Source organism: Pomacea canaliculata, linkage group LG14, assembly GCF_003073045.1.
Source record: "Pomacea canaliculata isolate SZHN2017 linkage group LG14, ASM307304v1, whole genome shotgun sequence".
Classification (NCBI taxonomy): domain Eukaryota; kingdom Metazoa; phylum Mollusca; class Gastropoda; order Architaenioglossa; family Ampullariidae; genus Pomacea; species Pomacea canaliculata.
Genome location: NC_037603.1, coordinates 10,329,229 through 10,347,239, shown reverse-complemented (window position 1 = coordinate 10,347,239; position 18,011 = coordinate 10,329,229). Strand labels below are relative to the sequence as shown.

The following is an 18,011-nucleotide window of genomic DNA, read 5'->3' as shown; positions in this document are numbered from 1 at the left end:
GGATTAAAGTAAGCACAAAAAGCATCCCAGAAGAAAAGCATTGAGGTGCAGACTAAACTTTCAAAAAAAAAACCCACCTCAAAAGTATAAAAACTGTTCTGATATTAAATACTGTTGTTGTGTGCTCAAGAGAATCAGCAGAATTTAAAAAAATGATTGCCTAGTTTTCATTTCAGGACCACAACTCTGTAAAAGGAATTAACAAAACATCATTATATATTGCATCAGTTTTATTTTCAAGAACAGATTGCCACAATTGCTGAAAACAATTGAAAATGTCAAACTTTTATGCAAAATGTGACAAACATAAATAACTGATAAGCCTAATGGCTGGCATGTCTAATAATCTATGTACTTGTGAAGCTACAGCACACACACGCGCGCACACCCACACAATTCTGACAGCTAAACCCAATGTGGATACATAATCTGACATCAACATTGACAGTGACATCAGAAAAAAAATCTGGTGAGAGGGCAAGGTAAGAACAATCATATGGCGACCATGATCCAAAAGGACATGAAATGTCCTGCAACAGATGTCGAGCATCTATTGAGCCACATGAGTGCTCTTTGTTTGGCGAAATTCATGTCCTGTCCTGACTGCTTAGGCTTTTTTTTTTTTTGCAAGCTAGTCAAGAGACTGGCACCCTTTTATCCCCCTCTTACTCTGGTCTTCTCTGCCAGTTAAATTTTCAAAATGACTGTGGTCTTTTAAGTTCACAATAGCCAGCATAAAAGAACATTGGTTATAACCACTCTTAGTCATGGCAGTTTGTGGGGTATTTTTTTTTTAACTGGCGTTCTTGAAAATGATACCACCAGAAAATTCTGGAAGGTAGTAACAGGGATCTCTGGAAAAAAACAACCCGGCCTTGTTTCCACTCTCTGGGCAAATTGTCATTTAGTCAGCACATTTGCTGCAAGGTATAAGGTTAACGAAAATGCATGCCCAGACGAAAGTGTCAAGTCTTTCAGTTACAGGTGACTGGTTTAGTAAAATGTATTTATTGAGTCCTAACTGCCAAGGCATTAAGAATATGGTCTTTCCTGTGTACCTCCCTACTTCATTGGTTTACAAAACATTTTGAGCATTACCAATGTCTAGTCGTTAGGCTAATTCATGCAACCAAGCAAGGCAATGCCTAATTTGTCTAGGACTGAGCTATTAATTAAAATTGTTTATTTTGAAAGATGTTACTTATTCACATAACAGGAACTGGACTTCATAAACCAATAGTATGATGTTCTAATCACCCAGTCCCAGCCAAAGTCCACAACCACAGAAAACGTTGAAACATCAAAATGTAATGAAGCAGACTGGGTAATTTCTGGTATGTATACCTCTCAAGTATCATAATCACACAGACCTACATCCTGGACCACAATAAATACTAAAGTACCGTGTATTTCCAAAACATGGGACATACACAACCTTGCCACAACTGTTCAGCCTCAAGATGGAGGTGAAAAAATCAGACATATGATGGCACATAAAGCTGGCCATTGTTTGATGTCTAATGCATGATTCAAATCGGTGTGATAATACCGCTTATAGTTTCCAGTTACGATCCATGGGCATATCAGTATACCAAGGGCAGAGCTTTCAGACAATGCAAGCGCTATCATCAAAAGTAAACTTTATCACTAAGTTTGTGTTACAGACACAAAGACACAAACTGAAATTTAAAAAAAAAAATTACATACTGTTTGAAAAAATCTCTAGCTACATACTTATATTAACACAAGAGAAAACTGCATTAAAACATGGATCTACGTTATACTTCAACACTTGCAAGATAAGAACCATGCTAACTTTTTGTAAAGGCTAACCCAAGCCAAACAGTAGTTTGCTGACAAACTGATCCAAATTTTAATTTCTGCATCAGTGAAACATGCAGCCACATAAAAGTCAAAAACTTAAACTCCTGAGGCATTGCCATACTGGCAAGACTATGTTTGTGTTGCTGCTGTCTTGACTTCTATGAAAAAATTCTGATCAAAACTGTAGGCTACAAAATTACACATCTTTAAAGTAGTCCTATGATCCTCAACAAGTAACGAGGAATAAACTTAAATAAAATGTAGTTATTTTCTTGGCTACTGAGTGCTAAAATCTTGTAATAAACTGAAATCTGTCATCTGAACAAATTTTGCACTTGGATTAGCCTTTAATTATAAAAAGAAAATCATGTCTTCTGGTCAGAAAATTATCCCAAAAATGTTATTAAAAAAGTTTATAAATCAAAACTGAGGTATGTAAAACTTTTGAAAAAATTGTGAGAGCATGAGCCCAAACCCAAATTACTTAGTGCCTGAATGTTAGGAAAAAAGGATTATATATTACCAGATGCAGTCCTGAACAAATATATTTTAACTTCGTTGACATATTTACACATTTGTATGCAATTAAGTCCTAACACAATCAGCTGTCTGCCAATATTGTTAAGCTGCACATGCTACGCAAAAGTACATCTTTCATCACTCTAATTATGAGATACCTTGATCCCATAACAACTGTCAAATATGGTTTGCATCAAACATGCTTGAAGGAGTCAAAACCCATTAGAAAATGACCTTGATGATAAACATATCAAAAATCTTCATTACCTCCATACAGGGTATATGGGTGTAAAGCTGCAACAGCCATTATGTTCTTGATGAAAATGCTGGCCCATCTATCTGCATATTGTAGTTTTTTTTTGACTCAGAAATTCTGTGGGCTTGTGCACAGGATCTCTGGTTGTCTCCCTTGATGCCTCCTTACTCAGCTAGACACATGCTGAAACAGATCGTTTAATTATCCGTGTCTACACCACTCCTTTCGTCTCTAGTTCTGAACTCTTGGTCTGTCTTTTTTTAAGTCTGATCCAGGGTTTACATCATTTTGTTCTTCTTTCTGGTTGTGTAGACAAAATATAACTATCTGGTGTTGTCTTCATTTAGCTGTAATAGACCACAGCTTAAGTTGCACTCTTTTTGCATTTAACAATTAGAATACTTTTTCTGGCAAACCAACAGCTCTTCAGAGACACGAAATACAATGAGTAACAAAATCTTGTCAGAAAGATGCTAGGAGTGCACAATAAAAGTGTTCCAATAAAAATTAAATTCACTGTGCAAATTCAGAGGTCTTATTAAAGTTCTCCAATTCATCTTCCGTCAAGTGTTCATTTTGTGAGCCTCTTTTATGATGCATTAAAAGGGTCACAGAACTTAAGGTCTCTGAATATCGTGGTGATTTCCAAATAGAACACCTACTCAATTAAAACTTAGAAGAAAAAAAAATCCCAAATGTACGAAGTCAAAAACACATGATTCAGCACATTACATGCCTCAGTGCCTTGTACAAATGACTTGTCCATTCCTCCCTGTGGACTAGGGATCGGTATATATGACAAACTGCAAAACACTTTCACAAGTGTGCACCACTTTTTTTAAAAGTAAAATAAATATATACATGCATGATAACATGCAATTTACAATTTGGTAGGTATTGTGGATTCCCCACCTTGTTTGATGTCTACTGTCATTTTGCATCAAGATAGGTCAGATAAAATGCTTTATTTTTGAGAAAAATGTAAAAATATAGTGTGCATACATGCACAAGGGAAGAAGATAGCAGGCAATTAACTGCTACTAATCCTAATACGTTCAGAGAACCCTAACACACCAGGAAGTAACCTTTAAGCGGTCCACAAAGGACAGTTTGCTAAGCATAAGCTTAGTCGGGCCTCTGGCAGGCAACTTTCGGATCCTAGACTGGGCAAACTCATCAAAAAAGTTTTGACTTGTCTCCCCACCTGCTGGATGTATCAAAGTATAAAAATATTTATGAAATCAGTATGATCACAAATTCTCTTTTAACTCTATTTCTCCTCATAAGAAAGAACACTTTCAATATATTAAAAAAAAACCTGAGTATCTGAACCATTCTTTGAAAGAAAAGCAACTCATTACTGATGTTTAAAAATCTGACCCATCAACTGATGCAAACCACTGCAGCAACAAACGCTCTCCTCAAAGCCAGCTCGAAAACATTTTTTTTAAGTGCCAGAACTCCAAACATTCACGAAATTTCATGTCTGGTTTCAAGAACACTTAAAGCTACTGATCTGGGACTCCTGTTAAACAGGTGAACAGTAGCCATTGTAAAGAGAAGGAAATGCATCTCTTTCTTCGAAAGTGTCACTGTAAATGATGGTTGATGCCACAGCCTTGAAGCTAACAAGATCCAAGTTAAAGACTGCAAAAAATATACGGGTTATCACCTCGATACAAACATTGCATTCAGTGATGTCCCCATTCTCAGGTGTGGAGGCAGAAAAATGCGTAGGAACTCTTTTCTTTCTAAGGTCAGGTGATGACTTTTACAAAAATTTTATTTCTTCCAAAGCAGAAGGGGCATCTGAATTCTTTTCTGGAAGCAACACAACTTTGTTGTCATAACACTTAGTAATGTATACTTTGATACTGCACCTTTATCTGACCATGTTGCTCAGGCTGTGACATAAATAGTTTAGTAAACTGAAAGATATTCTAATAGAAGCTGGATGTTGTGCCCTCTATTTTGGAAACAATTTAGGTGGATTTATTTTGAAAATGGAAGAACATGTGTGACAAACATACCAAAAGGTTCAAAAGCTTTAAGCAATGCCTTGGTACAACTCACAAAATGTAGCTTACAAAGTAACAGTAGGTTACAGTGGCATGATCTCACCACGTCTTCAGCCTGTTTGGTGTAATTCTCAACCATCTCATAAACAGAGGAAAACAAAAAACATGGCTATTTCAACTCTTGCCTGCTAAGGCGAAATCTTGAGAAGAGTAACTTCATTATCATGCGTCATAACTGCCCACTGATATTGAGTATTGTTTGTCCAAACTTCAGTGTAGCACCAGAACCCAAGACAACTTAAGTTTAATGGGATTTGTGACATTAACTGATTGTTTTTTAACATCCTCACTATTTTGGCCCCACCTAAACCCCCAAAAAACTTCCAGTGCTAGATCATGGGGTAAGTGCTTGTTTTCCCTCCCATGGAGAGAATTTCCAAAACATAAAGTGAAATGACCTAGACTGGGAGTACAATTTACTTCACTGTGGCTTTTTGCCATGCTTGAAAAAATAGAGAAAAGATGAGCAGAACAAATTTAACTTGTTTAAAGTAAAAGCATCTATAACTTTTAGGATACAAAGATATTTGCCACAGTAACCCATTTATTACATGTATCGTGTTTCAATTTAAAAGAAAATCTGTCATACTATGTATTAGAACATTTTGAATTTCAAGTAAACAGTTTCAAAACACAGGCAATGTTTTAAACATTTTCTTAACTTCATAAAGAGCAAAGCATATTTAACAAGCAAAACATCAAAGTTGGAAACAGCAAAATCGTCATAGTAGTCACGCACAAAATGTCATTTAGGGCAGAAAAACAATTTATAAATATTCCAATGGTGAGGGGGAAAAAACTATTTCAAAAAACCCGTCAAAGACCACCCTTTACCTACCACTATCATTCAAAAAAGGAACTTATGGGCTGATTAAAAAAAAACAAAAAAACCCTCTTTACAAGGATGAAAACTCTGAAGAAAATCTGAAGGCAGTTCTTGCCTCTGGTAATCATTCTTGTCTTTTGCTCATATCTGCAATTCCATATATTTAGACAAATAACTAAACTCCAGCAATTTAAAAACAACAAAAACCACTACTGCCAATTTTCAATGAATGTCTTCAAATGAAAGCTGAAGCACACATGACCGTAGCTAATTAACAATTCCTACAAGTTCTTTATCTTAAAACTCATGAGAATCAGTTCATGGCAGATGGTGGTTTAATTCTCAAGACACCTTATGGGGCCACAGATAGGTCACAAGATGGGATCTCTGTCAATCTCAGTACCAGTTTGTCCTCAATAGGCAAAGGGGACAAGTTCTGAAACTTTTTCAGGAAGGTTTGAAAAGATCTTATATGACAGATTTTGCGAATTGCTACAGTTTTTTTGTGCTTGCAAAGGGCCATGTGTATAGTCCCCACAACAGCTTGTATCTGCGAGGTTGTAGTTGACTTCTGGGCCATAGCCATGGTAACTTGAGTGCAAGTTTTATCCCTGCCATCAATTTCTAAAATAAGCTCTTAAATCCCCAAGTAAGAATTGTAAGTAAACACTTTTTTGCAGAACTGCAAAAAGGCAAATAATGTGTGCAAATAATTCTAGGTACGCCACTTTAAGAGTTACATTATCATCAATTTTGAAGTTATCAAAACGTAAAAAAAATGCAGAAATATTAGAATGCAAATGATCATCAAATACACTTAAGACCCCTGATGTATGCAGACACCACCTTCAAAGAGGAAAGATGTAAGAACTGGAATACAACACAAAGATGCATCAGCTCATATATGTATAAATTGTGAACTAAACTGTAGGCCACAGCAAAAGCATCAAGTGTGGTTAACAGATATTGAAAACATCCACAGTGTCTGATGGTACATGGTAATTAAAAGCTCAAAAAGTTTGTCCCATCCACCACCCCTTACCAGATGTGGTCATTTGGATCCTGGCAAGTGGCAAGTTTTGAAGTCTTTCACATTTCCTTTAACCTCATAACATCTTTAACCTAAGATCCAAATATATCGCTTTGTTTAAAAAGTGCACCAACACAGATTTTAAGAGGAAAAATTATGCAAATGCACAAGGATTTACTACAAATGTAAATAAAAAGCAAGAGAATTTGAAAAGTTTTAACTCTAAACGCTGCCAAAAGCATCATATGGTCATTTAAACATAAAATCTTAAATTCTCATTAAAAATAATTCATCAAGATATACTTGATGAGATGCCATCTATTCTTTTCGCAATCCACGAGAGTCATGATCGTGGCAAAACAATAAAACATGCCTAGTCTAATTCTCAAATTCTTATCTTTGAAGTAGAGCATCTCCAAGTGCATATCATGTTTCCTGTTCATCCCCATACACAAAACAGCTGGACAATATTTTAGCCATTGAAGGCAACAACAAAAAAAAGTCTTAAAATGAACCAGTTCATGATGAACAAGTCCTGCATTTACTTTTTTAAAATGTATAAAATGAAAGCAAATGGACAAATTATGCACCCTTATTTTGTTTTAGGTCCCAACTCACATGACATCTGGTTTCAAATGTTAAAAAAAAAAATCCTTTTTGAATATTTTGTCACCACCATGCTCTAACAGCAATTTCGATTTAGAACAGATGAAATGCTTTTATACAAATAACTAAAAAAAAAAAATTCTTAAATGGCTCTTACGTGCAAAGAACTTGCACAAAGATGGCTTGATAAATCTTATTTAAGATTATTGAATGAAAATGAATAGAAAAGAGTCATGCATCAAAACTTCAAAGTTAGAATTTTAGGGAGAAAAGTCTGAACTTTCCTACCAAAATGTACTCCATCTAATCTGTTATATAATTATTATAATCAGATATCTATTAAAATAAACTTCACAAGAAGAACAAAGAAAAAAAAAAAACATTTTTTAATGTGTGGGGTTAGTGATGGTGTGTAGTGGGGTAACTGATTTTATTCATTATGCAAAATTAAACAGCCCATACTTTTTAACACCTTAATGTGCAAGAAATTTGGGTAAGATTTCACAAAGAGCACATAACAAGTTTATTATATTATCTAATAACTTCTTTCAATTTCACAGTACACATCAGAGGCACCTTTTTTGAAGTTTATTTTAATAACATCCAAACAGTGACCACTGCAATAAAAATCTTATTTTCAGCAGGGAGTAGTGATCAACTATGTATCTATTAATAAAATTCAAAATGCAAAAGAAATGTAACAGTTACTTGCAACAGCAAACACTTTTAAAAACTCATGACTTGTTGCTCTTTACTAAATAATATCTACTCTTATAGGTAGATGACAGACTTGCAATAATCACTGAAGATTTATCAGCACCAACACTGAACAATAAACATCTGCTACACACAAAAAACCCCTGAAGTTACATTATTCAGAATTCTAGTCAGCTGAGATACAATGAGGAAAGAAAGAACAAATTATTCAGGTAACTTAGGCATTAAGGAAACTAGTGAAAGTTAGCAAAGGGAGAGACAGAGAGAGAACGATCAAAAGCGATTTCACAAGAAACAGGACTATACTGGTGGTCGGGAAGATCGAGAGGAAGAGAATAATTGAAAGACCAGTCACAAGAAAGAGGACCAAACTGGTGCTCAAGAAGATCGAAAGGAAGAGAATGATTGGAGGCAAAGTCACAAGAAACATAACTAAACTGGTGCTCAAGAAGACAGGTGGTGGAAAAAGAGACTGTCATATGGAAAGGATACTGAAATCCTTTACAATGCACAAAACAAGTCAGTGCAAAAGTCTTCAATTCCGTTGACAAGAAGTCGTCATTGTTAGTTCAAATCCTTATCAAGTTTTGGTCGAGGTCGGTGTCCTGTCTTGTCTCCACCGCTCTGTGCATAATGCAGAGATGGCTGCAATCACTTCTTACATTGGGACTGTCTGCTACTGACCAGAACGTTCTACTGATCAGAAGACAAATGGCATGGCTTCCAAATGAGTAGTGTGTTACAGAGTGCTACCATGCCAAATACATTGCCTGAGCTGTTACATAAACAGGCATATCAGAATGATTCAGTGTTCACTTTGAGATGGATTACTGCCAAGTCTTGCAAGATTCTCTAACACCCTCTATGACCCTCAAGGATCAAAGCAGAAAAGAGAACTGCTCAGATTTCTGCAAACTACATTTTTGCAGTTCTCAACATGTCAGCAAGTTATCAATGTCATCTTTACCTGTAGGTTATCTCTGACAGTTGTGGTTACACCCCCCACCCCCTTCTTCTTGACCACAGATGTCCACCGAGAGATTTTTGTCTAAATGCTGGACAAATTTCAACTTCTGATGTCAGTCATAATCTTCTTCAGCCGTTTTGTTGCAATGTCTGCGACAGCGATGTTGTCATGTCTGTTACACATATGCTGCAAGATTATTGTACCTGGGACAGGTACAGCTCTGTGCTAGTGGCTATAGCCTATAACTCTATACAACAAAGCTTTATTCAAGGTGACTGTCACCTGCCTGCCAGATCAGAACCTCCCAGGCTAAGGATGACAGAATTATTAACTACCGACATTCAGCCCTACATAGCACAATTCTAGAGAAACTAGGTCTTTGAACATACAAACTCGCATGCACACATCATAAATCTTTGGCAGTATCGTTCCAGTATGCAGCAGTTTCCCGTATCTATTAAGTACACAACCATATTTCTTTCTCAGCCTAACCAGTTTTCAGGGAGGGGAAGGAAGGGTGCTGTGGTAAGATGTCATCTAGTTGGTGATCTTTGACAACTACTTCTCAATCAGGGAAGGGTAGCCAAGTTACTGTTCCAGATGAAAAACAGGTCTTACAACCACCTGAAAAACTGGGGCTGAAATTCACGCAGCAATCCACTCGGCACCAGCACGACACTCAGACCAACAAGCTCAAAAGCACAATTATTCCCCATTAACTATCTGTTCTTTGGACTTTGGAGCACTGCCAGCCTTGGCCTTCACCTTGCTGTCTGAGTCACTGCCACTCATGGCATTCCCAGAAGCTTTAGCCGGAGGGGGTGCTGGCCGACGTGGGGGGCGTTGTTCTTTTGGCTGCTGGTTTGAGTCTGATTTTGCTGGTTTGACTGAATTGTCTTCACCGCCCCCTGAGTATGTATTCGAATTAGTATTTCGAGTGGCAGAATTCCCATTGCCAGCACCACCATGGTTACTGAGAGGCTGAGAAGACGTGTCTTCAGCTTTGACAGGGGCAGAATTTCTGCTGGCATTTCCACGAGATGGTTGACTCTGTCGGGCACCCCTGTCTTGGCGGTAGTTTCTTGAATCTGTCTGGATACTAGTGTCCGTTTCTGTGCCAGATGCTGCACTAGTGCTACCTCGGACCCTATTTCGTCGTCGCCGTCTTCTTCTGTCTGGACGCCGATCATCTGAAACATAAAATCCCTCTCTTAATCTTTTTATTTCATCATCATCATAAACAATTTTAAAGACACCAATCAATAGACATATCCTAAGGTAGTAGCTTATCATACCTTCCTGGCTGTTGACACTTGCATTGTCCAGAACAGTATCATCATCATCTGTCATTCGCCGTCGAGACCTTGTGTCACGGGATTCATCATCATCATAGTTAACTGGGGGAAAAAGCAACCAAAAAAAATATAAGTGATATGCAGTCTATCTTCATGACAATGGTGTTATTAGAACAATCAAATGCATTTTTTCAACTCTACATGAGTCACATACTGTATTTAAAACACTAAATGAAACTGAAAACTAACAAGCACTTCTTTTGACTCTTCCCTTGTCTATGCACCACCTGTGAAAACTTTGTTAACCTCTCCATGTGAACCAGATAGAATTAAGCATAACAAAATTTGAATACCTTGCCACCACTATTCGTAAGCTAATTCTTTACAGTTAAATGTCCACACATTCTCTTAACAAAACCATGTCTGATTTTCAACATCTTTAGGTAAATTACCAACCCACCACAATCTCTAGTATGAATACAAGAACTGCCATTCTGAAACTTGTACAGTAAAGTGCATATCTAAAAAGTGTAAGAAAAAATAAATGGCAAGGAGTTGTTGCATAGCTTCTCCTTAAAGTTTATTTCAGGTCCTTCACCCACAACTTCTTAGAAATTTGTGGTTAATAACAACAACCCCCCAAAAACCAACCAAACAAAAATACTAGAGATACAGGTGTTTCCAGAAAAGGAATAGAGAATTCTCTTTTTGACAGGCACTGTATGGCAACTATATATAACTACATGCACAAGGAGAAATGGGCACTGAGAGAGCCTGTATAAAGTGTGATTGGTTGTATTTTATGCCATGCCAACAACTAAGGCTATATAACGTGTATAAAGTGTGAGACGAAAGAGTAAAATTCCCTCCACTGTCTTTCCACTGGCTGCTAACAGAAGTGGACCTTCAAATATTGCACTCAAAATAAAGGGAATGACAGATACAGAATAAGTTAATGACATTAATGACCTGTTGTTTCAAAATATTTAGCAAAAAAAATAGTTTTTCATTGGGAAGAAATGCGTATAAAAGAGAACAGGGTAATTTATATACCACTGGCATTACGCTGCAACTGTTCTATGGCACAGACTAATGAACACAACCAAGCCATTTATTGCCTATAACCATACAAACAAATTACATTTGTACCTCTCTGCAAAAAAAACCCAAAAACTCCTCTCCCCCAAAATAGAAAAAACGTAAATATACAAACATATTGCACTGGCAGATGTTGAAATGTCATAAAGCTGAATACTTTCAAAAACAATAACAAAATCATGCAAACTTTTTCTTAAATAAGTTGTACTTATTTTTAACTTGGGTTGTATTTAAATGACCCTTCTGAAGCCTTTTCTATATTCATGTAAGACAGTAACAAGTTCTAAATGTAAACAAAAACCACACAAAACGACATGAAATTACACAGAACTCATCATGAAACGACTATAAAACAAATATATTTCTCCAAATATACCCTTAAAAAAAATCTCTACTGACAAAATATATAAGATAGCAAACTAATTCTTAAAAATGGAAGAATCTGATGCACTTGCATGCATATCTACCATTGTCCTTGCAATGTGTCAAAAGAGATCATTCACGCCAAACGTTATAGGCACAAGCACTCAAAACCATGTGACAAACCTGAGTGTAGGTAAATGCCATTTTTATATACATGCACATATAATGCCAAGCAGCAATCCACCTAAAAAAAAACTTCTTTATGCAACTGAGAAAAAACCCAAATGATTATTTTCAATAAAAATGAAGTATCTGATGTTTATTTTTATGACTCAATGCTATGGACTGGGTAACCAAGAGAAATTGTTTTTCTGTTTTGTCATTGATCAATTGGGTAGAAAAGAAACGGACTGTGGACATGGTAGTATCAAAAGTGAGTGCAAGCAAACACAACTATCTTAATCTACTTAGGACATAAGGAAATCCAAACATATGCCACAAAAGTAAATGTCATTTAGGCCTACAAGTCTGGAAAAACACAAGAGCATACCATTCTCCCCTTACTTTTGATGTTTTATTATGCTATATTGCCAACGATAGGTTGTTAGTCACATAATATCCTATGGAGTGAAAATGTTTTGTTGAACTATCAATGATAATTGCTGTTTGTTTCAATATGACCATTTTTCTAGGATGACATTGCAACTTATAATAATCCTTCCCATCTTCTACAGATCTGAAAATTAACTTTCAAAAACAGCCAAGTCAGCTTTCAATGTTGAGTCCAACATGAAAAAGCAAACTGCTGAACTGAAAACAATCTCATTACCACAACTGTCTACCACTATCAATAATGCCTCTACTATTTGCCCAGAATTTTGACCTACACATGTGGGGACCTTGATACTGATGAAAGTCGGTGTTGCCATGGTCATATCCACCACGGTTGGATCTTCGGTCGTACCTAGTGTTGCTGTAATCTGAGGCACAAAGGAAGGGAGACACGTCATGCAGTGCATTGCTGAGCTGTAAAACAGGCTAAGGGATTAGCACGAAACACAAGCAGTCCTGCAGCTTTTACAACTCATGCACTCTAAGGGGTTAGCACGTCAGTAATAAAGACATAGGATAAACACATATTAATAAAAAAATTGTTCAATTGTGTTAAAAATACCAAAAGAAATAAAGAAACAATAAGCTGTTTTTTTTTTAAAAAATAAGGATATCTAAATCAGCCAATTCCCTTTCTGTAATTCTGCTATTTTCTTAAATAAAAACTGGCAACAAGGAACAATAACTTGCCAGTTAACTATAATTCCCTAAAACACTGGAAATGCCAAACTTGAGAACAAACACCTGCATGATAAATACACCAATGATGTAGCCAAGCTAAAATTTAAGGGAGTAACCTTGCTTGAAACTTTAAAAACATTAAAATCTTACAGCCCTAAAAACTTTGGTGGTCCTAATACCTTTAATATCTTTCCCCTACAGCTGAATAACAGCTTTATATATTTAGCCATTAAGTCAATGCTGGCTTGAAGAAAAAAAAAAAAACCTGAGTTAAATGTGCTATGAGCTGCATTCCTAACATGATAAATCTTGCACAGTTGTATCCTTTGTCACTTACAGACTTCTCTGTGGTTGAATCTCCCAGGAAGAGGCAACAAGTGATATAAAACTGCTCAGACTTTTTTTTTTAAAAAAAAAGCTCTATAGATTAAAAAAAAATAACATGCAAGACCAAAATCTAAAGAATTACAAAAAAGAGAAGAAAAAAATAGCATTGGTTTTGTTTATGGTAAGGAGAAACAAGGCATCTCACCCTGTATGAAAATTCTTGTTTCAAAAATAAACTTGTGTCCGGTCTAATCTTTTATTTTAGTGCTCTGAGTTCACAGACTGCCAAATGACAAGCAATCCCCTTTTGTTAATTTTTAGCAGTTGTGTCCTAAAACCTTTAGAGTACATTTAACATTAGGACTGAAATCTCCAACATTAACTTTTGAAGTATAATTGACAAGGGACTACGCAAGCAGCATACCCATATAAAATGTACAGCTCATTCCTAGAGAAAAGTTATTCAAAAGCACTCTTCAATGAAGCCAAGACTGTGGTTGTGCACTTTCATTTGAAACAAGTTAATCACACAGCTACCGAGTCCTTTATGAGCAAGTGAGTAGCCCACACATTCCATCATGCAATCACTGCTTTTTACTACGTGGAAGCTATCAGCACACCACTCACCAGAATCCCTACTGGATGAAGCCCCGCCCATGCCTCTACCACGGCCACGCCCCTTTCTATAGCCCCGCCCCCTTCCACTGAGCACGCTGTCCGTCAAGTAGCCTGACTGCCTTCGTTCTTCTTCCACCACTTCAGTGGACCAATCGCCTACAGGTGCGTGCTCATCTCCTTGGAAAGTAATCACCACACTTTATTGGGCAACAAAGCCAGCCTGCTGGGTTTGACTGTTTAACTACAGTGGTGGAAAATTTTTTTGTAACAATTTTGCTCATGTACCTTAAATATTATGTTAAAAAAAATTTAACTGTTTAACTTTTTCATGTTAGTATCAAAATAATGCCTAGGTGATTAGGAGAAAACGAAGCAATCAAAACATTATTTCATAATGTCCTAAGAGTAGAAGAACTGTTGCCTCATTTCACGTCATTTTAAACTGAAATACCAATCTCAAAAAAGCTTTAAAAATAAATATATCAAAAAGTACTTCTAGAAATAAAATGTAAATAAATCACTAATGTTTAGAAGAATGATATAAAATAGTATTTCCAATTAACAATAGAAACATTTGGCTTTGAAACTTGTATGAGAAAGAAACATGCAACACCAAGCTATACCAGGAATTCCCACCACAAGAATCCCATGCTTACTCTGTACCCCTAGGTCTTTTTTTCTAGGCCAGCCTATTAGAGAAGCCAGTCCAATAAGTAACATCTACTTTACACCAGTAAAAATGTCATCTTAAAAATAAATGCATGTGGATTAAAAAAAAAAATAATAAGTCAAACATACAAACTCTTATACTCTTTTATTTGTTGGGGGAAGGAGGGAAATGGAAGCGAGAGCAAAAGTGCTTACAGGTATTCACTTAGAAGCAAAGCTCGAAGTCTGAATCATCATAGGCTTTGAGAACACACATTTTTGGGTAATTTCAAAAGGGCTTTACCAACTTTTCTCATATGAACTTGCTTTTTAAAGTTGCTTTAAGCATATTCTGCTAGAAATAGTCAGCAAATCTTGTAAAGAAGTCAGCCTAGTAAATGAGTCCCGATTGATAAGAAACAGGTGAATGTGCATGAGGCAATATCTCAACCTGTGAGCCATGCTCCTCTTAACCATCAAGCGTTATACAGCTGCAAGCCACATCGCAAGACCCATTCTTTCCCACACCCCAGCTATTTAAAAAAAAAAATGCCTCCAACGCTTAAATCAAGATTGACAAGCAACAGGAACTGGTAACTGACAGTTGAAATAATATGTCAAATTTGAGAAAACAAGACGAAATAGGCATTCAGAAGAAAGGAAAAGATAAACACAATGTCTTTTTATACAGGCTCGCTTTCTTAGTTTATGTGCCCAAGATTTTTCTAATATTTATCACTTTATCTTTATCAAATAAACTGGGCCATTTTGGTGAGATTTCTTTTTAATCTTCCTTAAAAGCTGAAGCAATTTTTTAAAGGAGATAAAACAATTCTCTTATTTTTTTCATTTAGACACAAGCAAGATATATTTTTTAGGCACCATTTTGTTTAAAAAGTAATATACCTGGACGATCTGTATTCCAGGGTCTACGACCTCTTCCACCCATTCCACGCATGCCCCCACGTCCACGGCGATTACGATCTTCATATGGATCATTGCTGTTTCTGTGAACAAAAATTCTTCCTAAAAAGATCCTGCATTGCTTCTCTTAGCTTTAAAAGCATGAACCTATAGTATGTGGTCATCACAAAAGAACAATTTTCCACATAGGTGGAAACTTAAATATATTGAAAGAATAATATGGAACAAATACAAGATCTAATGATCTTAGAACTAATGGAAGACAAATATAAAACAGATATGCCAAAAAACATAATGAAATAGTCTAAACATATATCTGAACATTAAAGACTAAAACAACCCATATGGAAAATGCATAATGAAGGCACTGAAGGCATTTAGTCTAACAAAGTTATCATCTGTTAAAAACATTTTTGAGCCAGTCTAGGATGGCAAAAGAGAAATGAGTCTCTAAATGAATATAAAAGGAAAATTTTTTTGTACTATAAATTTTATGTACTGTACTATAAAATAAAGTAAAACCTCTTTATTAAGACCTTCCCAACTACAACCCCCTTTCACCTTCTCACCATATGATCAGGTACTCTACACCTGCTCCAACTTGTACTACAGAGAAGAGGTAGAAGAAAGATGTGTTGAGACTATTCCTTCTTTCCCACATAAAGCTTTAGCCTCAAATAGGATTAAAGGTCAGCACATTTGAAGTTAGCTTAATATTTCAGAGCAGTAGTAGTGGCTACAGTGAACTTCTGAATATAAGCAGCAGAAAATGTTGCCATGTTACTTTATAAATTAATACACTGGCACGTTCCTCTGTAAGGAAATGTTTGTGATAGTAGCATTAGCTGGAAAATCAGAGAGGCCAAACCGCTAAACTAACATTTACAGCACTTTGACTAGCTAAGAATGCAGAAAGTATTTTGCTGCTACATGAATATACTCCACTTCCACTTAATATTAAGACAATGAAAAAAGAAAACAGCTAACATCCAATTGCCAGTAACATTACTGTACTCACCATGCAAAAACTGGTGCACTTTCTAGCTTTTTGTTAAATAGCTCATGTTACTGCTTACCTACGATCTCTTGGTGGAGGAAAGTATGGTCCCTGCTGAGCACCTGACAGACTCTTCAACTGCATATCTATTTCTTGTTTGGCTTGCCTCAACTGCTCCACTTCCTGCACACAAGTCATAAGCTGAGCCAACTGTGGACTAAATAGCATAAGAAGCCATATTTCCTTGAGGCATCAAACTTTTAAAGCAGAACCTAGTTCTTATCAGATGCAGCATCAAGGGCATAAATAAAAAGACCAGAATATGACATATCTCAATTGAAATAAAAAAATCATGCTTTTGCAATAAATGCACATATTCTGGTCACTATGACTATAAACTTCATAAAATTTTTTTTTTAAAGTAATGGTGGAAACATCACTAGACATGAGTCACAGTAGGTTACATAATGGCTACAATTTTTAACATTCCCAATGTCTTGATGAGGTGGATAATAAAGATTTCCAAACTACTAGTCTTGTACTAGACTCCCTCTAAAACGGCCAGCACAAGATTTTATTTGCTTTGAGTACTGCTTACTTTGAGGTGATCTAGATGATATTCCAGCAGCAACTTCGCATTACCAATGCTTTCACGGGTGCCCACAAAGATGAAAGGCACCTGACCCTGAAACAAAACCTAAATTTACACATATAGAAACTCTTCTGCACAAATATTCCACAAAAGTTTTGTCACAACAAAATTATATTCTACACAATGAATTCTGTTGCCTGCCAGAATAGTATTTCATATATGTGAACATAAGTGTTCCTATTCTGATGTAAGAAAATTGAAGAAGAAAACATCCCTCCCCCCATTCAAAAAAAAAACCAACAAAAAAAAAAAAAAAAAACCCAACAAAACAACAAAACTGTATAGTGTTTTTTATAATGCTAGTCTATCTTCAACCTTCCCCACTCATCTTCTTTGGCAAAATCTCGACACCTTCAATTCTTGTTACCTATTTTCTCATTTGTTTTCTATATTTGTCTTTCATCAGTCATCCATTATCAGTCATCAGTACTGTTGTTTATCCTTCTGTCCTTCATATGTTGCCTTATCTCAAGTGCTAAAAGCACACTCCATTTGAACTTGAGTATGATAAATATAATAAAAGTTTGCTGGTATAGCACTTTATCCTGCTCTTTGGACAAGCTCAAGATGCTTCACAAATGACAGGTGGTGTGATATCAAAGATAAGGTGACGACAAAACAAAATTTCTGCACTCTGGTGTGTCTAGCAATGTACTCCCCACAACAAATGGAACCATCAAGCAACAAATGAATGAATTTCTATGTATGTTGACATAATCAACACAAAGTCTTTACCTCTTCTCGTTGTGCCTCCTGTTCGTTATCTCCCTCTATTTTGACACGCACAACTCCAGACTTGTCCACTATATCTTGAATATTTCGGCCATTTTTTCCAATAACTTTTGCTGTGAAAACAAGCAATAAGAATTATGCTTTAAACAGAACATATTAAAAAAAATAAGACAGCAATTTTACCACAGCTGAATGTTATATTCCTTAAAAATTAGAACTCAAACCTAAATTATGTAGAACT

At 36.1% G+C, this 18,011-nt stretch overlaps 1 protein-coding gene across 5 annotated transcripts in view; it reads right to left on the bottom strand.

Moving 5' to 3' along the window:
- Window positions 1-212: 212 nt before the first annotated feature.
- The window catches only part of LOC112555894 (fragile X mental retardation syndrome-related protein 1-like), a 28,016-nt gene continuing 10,217 nt past the window's right edge, over window positions 213-18,011 (bottom strand). Inside the window, exons 9-16 of one of the 5 annotated variants that reach the window (XM_025224460.1) lie at window positions 17,774-17,883; window positions 16,985-17,083; window positions 16,466-16,569; window positions 15,372-15,472; window positions 13,827-13,994; window positions 12,467-12,559; window positions 10,119-10,220; window positions 213-10,013 (exon numbers count right to left, since the gene is read on the bottom strand). In XM_025224460.1, the coding sequence (XP_025080245.1) occupies window positions 9,529-10,013; window positions 10,119-10,220; window positions 12,467-12,559; window positions 13,827-13,994; window positions 15,372-15,472; window positions 16,466-16,569; window positions 16,985-17,083; window positions 17,774-17,883 (1,262 nt within the window). In that variant the 3' untranslated portion in view covers window positions 213-9,528. The remainder of the gene's footprint in view (window positions 10,014-10,118; window positions 10,221-12,466; window positions 12,560-13,826; window positions 13,995-15,371; window positions 15,473-16,465; window positions 16,570-16,984; window positions 17,084-17,773; window positions 17,884-18,011) is intronic. The other 4 variants (XM_025224461.1, XM_025224462.1, XM_025224463.1 and 1 more) reach the window with 4 other exon arrangements.